The 7,424-nt window shown below is 40.1% G+C and overlaps 1 protein-coding gene across 4 annotated transcripts; it reads left to right on the forward strand.

The window, feature by feature from the left end:
- The first annotated feature begins 3,328 nt into the window (after nucleotides 1-3,328).
- Nucleotides 3,329-5,277, forward strand: LOC115752671. 4 transcript variants are annotated; one of them, XM_030690959.2, is made up of 3 exons: nucleotides 3,329-3,840; nucleotides 4,049-4,163; nucleotides 4,970-5,277. In XM_030690959.2, exons 1-2 carry the CDS (start codon nucleotides 3,435-3,437, stop codon nucleotides 4,126-4,128), a joined length of 486 nt encoding a protein of 161 aa, XP_030546819.1. In that variant the 5' UTR covers nucleotides 3,329-3,434; the 3' UTR covers nucleotides 4,129-4,163; nucleotides 4,970-5,277. The 4 variants fall into 4 exon arrangements, 2 of the variants coding, with proteins under 2 accessions (XP_030546819.1, XP_030546817.1); XR_007197638.1 differs by having other exon boundaries at nucleotides 3,330-3,840; nucleotides 4,049-4,220; nucleotides 4,974-5,277; XM_030690957.2 differs by having other exon boundaries at nucleotides 3,330-3,840; nucleotides 4,974-5,277.
- Nucleotides 5,278-7,424: the final 2,147 nt, after the last annotated feature.

Genomic DNA, 7,424 nt, shown 5'->3' on the forward strand with positions numbered 1-7,424 from the left:
GCATTTTTTTTTTTCTCTTTCTTTGTCTTTCTTGTTTTCCGGTTGTCATTTTGTACAAACTTTGAGCATGTATCTCTCTTTCTTTTCCCCATGAAACACCGAGCGAGCTCGCCACAGTGATGTCAAAGGAAATTGGTTATTTTTAGTATTTTACCGTATGTGGAGAATTCTCACATGCTCCGTGAACTGGTAAGCAAAAGCGAAGCGCGAGATTGCTATAGATCTTTGGTGAAAGTGGATAATGCCATTGTTGGGGAAAAGGAAGGCTGTCTTAACTTAAATTTGAGTGCTATTACTTTTTTTTTAGAACACTTAAGTGCCATATATTTGAGTATCATAACTTTTTTTTTTACCACTCAAGTGCCATATCTTATGTGGAATTTAAGTGATAAAAAAGAAAAGTTATGGTATTCAAGTGAATGTCATACGAAAGTTATGATATTTGTGATGTCTTTATCGCTGCTATTGTCTGATCAAATGCATTCATGAAGTGCTTATCCGGAGAGAGCTAGAAAATTCTGTTGAATTGGTTTAGTGACCTTTGAGAAGCTCTTACGATCCGCAATGTCCCCGTACGAATTCGGGTGTAACTTGAGTTGTGGTTGTAGTCTTCTCCTAATTTCGGATGTGAGGTTAATCGCTCCTGCAAGTTGTTATCCATGGCTGCTAAAACTCAATCCAGGATCAAGTGGGATGATAAATTGCAAGGCCATGCAATATATAGAAAGACCCCGACAAAAAACCATCAATCAACCTCGGCCTCTTCAAAGCACTGTATGTGATTGCCCACGGTCGGAGGTTGACTGTGCCCACGGTCGGAGGTTGACTGTGCCCACAGATTAATCGAAGATTCGATTTGGCATACCATGTGCGAAGGTACCCAACTTTTGAAGGTTCAAATCAAAATACAATTTGTTATGCCGAGGTACCCAAGCATCTCACATGGTAATCTGATACGCTCGGTCAGTGAATATGTAGAAATTTTAGGTATCATAATTTTGTGGCTACTAATAAATCATGAATCCGACCCAAAAAAATTACATCACGAAAATCTGGGAAAGTGTTTTTTATCTTTAAAAAAAAAAAGTCTTTTGAAATACTTTGGAAATAATGACATTTTCGTCTAACTCGATGCGACCATTACGTGCGAAGTGCACGGATCTCGGTGGTTTACTTAGTATTGAAGCACAAGACCATGTTCCCCGACCAGCACGTAAAAGGAAAGCAATATTTTTTTGGGATAAAGACATAGATAGTTTTTGAATTTTGACTTAATATGCAATGTAGTTCTTGAATTTTTAATTTGACCAATGTGTTCGTTGAACTTTAACCCATTGTGCAATGTGATCCCCGAACTTTTAATGTGACCAATACAGTCCCTAAACTTTTCAAACATGTTCAACTTAGTTCCTAAACAATTTGAAGATGTTCAACATAATCCTTCCATTGATTTAAGTTTAGAGATTAAGTTGAACATGTTCCAAAAGTTCAGAGATCATATTAGTAAAATTAAAAATTTAGGGACCACATTGCAAATTAGATTAAAGTTTAGGGATCATGTTGGTTAAATTAAAAATGCATGGAATACATTAGAGATTGGATCAAAGTTCAAGGATCATTTATGGCATTTTGCCTTTTTTTTCCTTAGTCCGTCCCAGACTTGCCTTGGTAGTTTCCTTAAATTCTTATCAAGAAAGACTTATAATTGTCAAGGACAAAAAAAAAGGGGGGGAAGTTTCAAAAATCCTGGACCGATTTCAAAATACCTTACGAAGTTTAGCATTTTGACCGAAACATCCTTTTCTTGAAATTCCTCTCAATATTGACTTTCCTCCAAAATACCTTTAAATTTTATTAGGAAAAAATTATCAAAAAAATCGTAAATTTTTTTCACTTTTACTTATTGAATTCTAAACCTTTTAAGTTTGTTGATTCAGTCTTAAACATTTTCATCTTTTGTCAATTCAGTTATATTATTTAGAAATCGAAGGTGTGAACACCAGCAGTTTTACATGGCACCACTAACACTAACATTGACGACATTTAACGATATTTTAATGCTTCTTGAATATTTTTATTTATTTTTTTATTTTTTGTGTTTTTCTTTTTCCTTTTTTCCCCCTTCGGCCTTGACCTTTCTTTTCCGGCAAGGGCCGCCCCTTGCTAGAGCGGCCCTCGCACGATCCGACGAGGGCGACCCTCGTTTGAGGCCGGCAGAGGTTGAGGCCCGACGATGGGTGGCGAAGGGAAAAAGAAAAAATATTTATTATTAAAAATTATTTACGATAGTCTTGACCCTTGCACTATCCAGTGAAGGCCGCTCTTGCTTGAGGCTAGCAGAGGATGAGGCCTAGCGATGGCTGGTAGAGGAAAAATAAAAATATTTATTATTAAAAATTATTCACGTTAGCTCCATTAGTGCCATGTAATATGGCCGGCATTCACGTCGGCGATTTTCGGTCAATATGATTGAATTGGCAAATGTGGGATTGTTTAGTAATCAATCGACAAACTTAAATGATTTAGAACTAAATTGAAAAAAAAAAAAGCACAAAAGATTTTAGATTTTTTTGATAATTTTCCCATTTGAGCGGTTTGACTAAGAACTCCCAAGCTCTTTGCCGTAAAAAAATAATTTGCCAACCAATAAATATTACTCGTCACGTGCACGTTTCACCCCTTTTCCGAGTGCATTCTAGTCCAACAAGAACGTTAAAATGCTGCAAATTTATCCCAGCTCTCCTTCCTACGTCTGTAATTGATTCTCCATCTTGAAATTTTCGATTCATGTTCGAGTACGTCATGCCCAAAAGTATACTCAAATATGTCATGTTTTGCATGTGAAACGCACGAGGTAAAGATCAATTGGGAATTTTTCCAAGTTATAATGACTTTTCGGACCAAAATGCTCTTTGGAAAGGTGTAAAATGCGCACATTCATCCTGTGACTATTATTTACAACGGGACAATAGGCTCGGGATTATACACAAATCTCGAGTTCGAAAAGGAAAGAGGTGATCAAAGTAAAATAAGCTTATAACGGTATTTCGAAACGAAATCAATTCCATATGCGAATTCGAGAAATGGACGCCGCTCCATGGAATTATCGAATCAGAGCGTTCAAGTTTTAATCATATGCCGAAACAAAATAAAGTTTTGGGCGCGAAGTTAGAGAAACGGACCATTTCATGAGGATTTTCGAAAATATTTCCCAAAAAAAAAAATAAGGAAAAGAAAAAGGAAAAACAATGGCAATCGTGCGACTTCTCTAAGGATCCACCGTCCCTCCCAACCCCAAATTCTACCTTAAAAGGCAAACCGACTGTCTTTCTCTCTCTCTCTCTCTCTCTCTCTCTCTCTCTCGTTCCAGCAAATTCCAATCCTCTCTCACTTGGCGAAGATTCTCTCTCCCTCTCTCTCTAGGAAGGTCGACGATGTTGACGATGGCTCGCTGTCTCTCCCCTTCCCTCGCCCTCCCCAAGACCTCCTCCTCCCTCCTCCTCGCCCTCCGCGCCCACTCCAGCCACTCCTCCTCCTCCTCCTCTCCGGACTTCGTCGTCGTCGGCGGTGACTCCTCCTCCTCCGACCCCCTCCTCGGCAAGCTCGAGGACGTCATCCACCACCTCATTGTCCGCCGATCCGAGCCCGACTGGCTCCCCTTCCGCCCCGGCTCCTCCTACTGGGTCCCCCCACGCTCCAAGTCCCGCGGCATCGCCCAGCTCATCGGCAGGCTCGCCTCCTCCTCCTCCCCCCTCGCCGACTCCCTCCTCTCCTCCTCCTCCTCCTCCTGCGCCGCCGCCTCTCCCCACGGCTGGCCCTCCTCTTCCTTCTTCATCCACGGTAATTCCCCCCTCCCCCACTCTCTCCCGCGCCCGCCCTCTAGGTTTTGGATTTGATCTTTTGCTTGTCTTCGTGATCTCGCTGGGAAGAATCTTTGATGTGCAATTGCGATTCCTCTTGTTTCGTTTGCTTGAGCTGATTGACGGACGGTTTTGTTATTCTCCTTGCTTATCATTATCATTGTTCCCTCCGGACGTGATTGTTGCAGGCGCGCTTCCGTCTGCTTATCCTGAGGAAGCTGTGCAGACATTAGATACCGAATCTCAGTCTGAGGATGAGGAAGGATGAAGCTACTGCATCCCGCTTTGGAGCTTGCATCGGAGGTGACACAGCCTCTCCTTTCTCTGGGTTGGTTTCGTGTCTCAGCGACCTTCTGATGATTAGGAATTTGGAGCAATATTTGAATGTTGCATTCGTTCTGTTAATCTTTGGCGAAATCTAGTTCGCTCGAATTGATGCAGCTTTTGGTATCGAATGGTTCACTTCTCTGCGTTGCTCAACTGAAACTGAATCTGAATCAAGTGATGTTTCTGGTTCTTTAGTTGTATGGGAGGACGGATTCTGTTCCCTGCTCGATAGGGTTCTGAACGGTTGAGTTGGGTTCTCCGATGATCTAAGAACTTTGGGGAGGTGGAATTTTGGACTATGGTTCCAAGTCCTAGGTTGTCAATTTTGAAAATTAGGATGTCTTTCTGCTATGAGACAGATCTTAAGAGGACCAAAGGTGTGGTTTTTAGATGCTCACCCTGCTCCCTGGATATGATCAGTATAGCAGTGTGTTTTGGTTGTAAAGATTCCACTATGCATACTGGTTTTGGAAGGGTATCATTTTGCTCTTGGGGGAAGTCGAATGCGTGTGTGGTGGTACTATGGAAGGTTGACGTTGATCGACTAGCTGCACCATTGTTTTCTCAAGATTCGGATGCTCTTGAGATATGCTGTTGAATGTTTAAGCTCTCCGAGCAAACACAAACTCCTTTTCCAATATGTATGCCGCTTGGGATTCTTGGATACCGATTGAAATTTCCCTTATTACGAGATATCGCTCATTTCTTCATGTCGTAAAACCGGCTCTCTTTTGGACTGCTAATATTTTAGGTAGTCATGAAACTAATCCATACATTTTTACACAGGAACTAGACGAAGGCCAAAGGATGCTGATGTATCAACTGACTGACAGGCGAAGTGGTCAGAGGGAGGCTTGTACAGATGACCTGGATAATAGCTAGCAAAAGGCAGCGTAGTTTCTTCAAGACACTGTTGTTCTTCATGATGATTGCCGCTCGATCAAAATTTGTGGTTCTTCCTTGTACTGCTATAAAGTCATGTAAGATGTTTGTTTCTCATGGTTTGTACATAACGTGAAATCTTTTCTTTCGGTGAGAACTCGTAAGTGTAATTTATACACAACATTCATATTTGTGTGGGTTTTAGCTCATTCAATTGTTTGTTTTCCTGTGAGATATGGCATGAGATTGGAAGATTGATGCATGCAGCATTCCTGCATGTTTCTGCTTCTCTCCAGTCTCGTGATGCAATGAATGAATCGTGGCGAAAGTCATTTGCTGGGGCCCCGATTTGGTTCCGAGTGAGAATAATTTCTGTTTCCGTTTACCTGAAATTGGAGTTGGAAACAGCTATTTGTCTTTTGTTTACATGAATGGAAATTGCGAAGACGTGTTTGGTTATGTCTGTTTTTAAAGTTTTTCGGCTTATTTTCATGTTTAACCCCACACATCACCTGTGTCGGGATCGAAATGAAAACCACGTAAACAGACTTTCCTGCCAATCTCCGAGTGTGCGAAAAGCTGGATCGGCTTTCTTGCGTCGAGCTGGTACTGGTACTGGTACTGGGATTTCGCCGAGTTACTTTGCTGCTGAGGCAAGGGATTGACTTGCTTGCTGCTTCCCTCCATCTTCCAGCTGTTTTGGGTGAACATTTGTTAATTCATTCATCCGCACATTCTTCACAACCCCTATTTGTTCTTGGTTTTCAAGACAACTTAGGCACTGTCCCAGGACCACCTGTTTTCTGAATTGCTCTATTTATGTAGCTGTCGGTACTAGTACTAGAAAAATGAACAAGAGTACGGCATGAGCACGATCGAAGTGAAAAACTGTCTTAATGACACAGGCGGTAGCTCGTTAGGTTAGCTTTCCACTCCTTGCGTAACTTGTGCTCTTGCTCCTACTTCCGCACCTAATCATAATACACAAGAAATTTGAGCTTCCATCCGTCAAGAGTCTTTTTTAATGTTTCGCTTATTTCACGAAAAATAGATGATTAGATAAATATTTTCTTAAAAATGATTGCGTACATCGCTTGCAAAAATGAATGGATCAATGAAAAATATATAAACGCAAGTCATCAATGATGGCGAAAATATTTTCATTGATTTATTATTTCACGTTATACAAGTAATCATATTCAGAAAAATGCATTTCGAATCATTCATTTTTCACGAGACGAAATAAACCTTGATTTCAACTCGATAAGGTTATGAGCGAATCTTCTTTCTTCGTTGAAATCACTTGATTTGAAGTAATTGGCGAGACTTTGAAAGCAGAGTCATGCCATGCTATAATCTCTTAACAAATTGTTTATAGTTCCGGTTACACATTGCCTTTCATTAACGGTTATCATATCACATTTTGGTTGTTGCACGGTTGGAAAAAGGGACAATTTATGAAAACGACAAAAGATATGACAAAACGGCTAAAGAGGAGGATCGAGGAGGCTGGGACTTTGAAAAGCCTGTCGTTTCATCGAGACAAGCGAAGACATATCCTGAGAAAACACCTGCCGTTGTCCTATTAATGCTCGGGGACCAAACCAATTGCACAGGAAAATATATATATATATATATATATATATATATATATAATTTTTTTTTTTTTTTTTGTGGTTTCTCTACTTTTGGAAGATTTGTTAGGTAACGGATTGAGCAATTTGCTGCCAGGATGAATCAAATCGGGGCAAATTGCGGTGTGGTGTCTCGAGGCTGGCGTAATTCAGGGGTTACGTGTGTGCTGTAATTGCACATACCCTTTTGGATTTCAGCTCCCTACCGATCACCATAGATGGTAGACGAAGAATCTTTCTAAATTTATTCCAAATCTTCTAAACAGAGAGAAAATAGGACATGCATTATAATGAAAAAAATTTGACAAAAATGACCGATAAAATTTGACTTAACGGGTAATGTCGCATATGGACTTTCAATTTATTCAACATAGTCTCTGAACTTTAACTGAACGTGTAATGTCGTCATTATTAGTTTCGGACCGTATAAAAATGCTCAATGTTGTCCCTAAATTCGAATCGATGGTAAAAAGGCATTAAATACTTTTCATACGGTTTGAAGATTAATTTAAATGTTTATCAAGAATTCATGTATCATATTGAATAAGTTAAGAATTTAAAGATTAAATCGCACTTCAAACTAAAATCTAAGGACAATTATCGAATAAATAAAATGATACCGCACGTCGAATGAAAATTCAGAATTTACCCGCTGTAATCACTGTGACTAGGAGCAACATGAGATGTTTTTTTTGTTTGTTTTTTTTAAGGGAGTTTGGTG

This window comes from Rhodamnia argentea, chromosome 2, assembly GCF_020921035.1.
Source record: "Rhodamnia argentea isolate NSW1041297 chromosome 2, ASM2092103v1, whole genome shotgun sequence".
In the NCBI taxonomy this organism is placed as follows: Eukaryota; Viridiplantae; Streptophyta; class Magnoliopsida; order Myrtales; family Myrtaceae; genus Rhodamnia; species Rhodamnia argentea.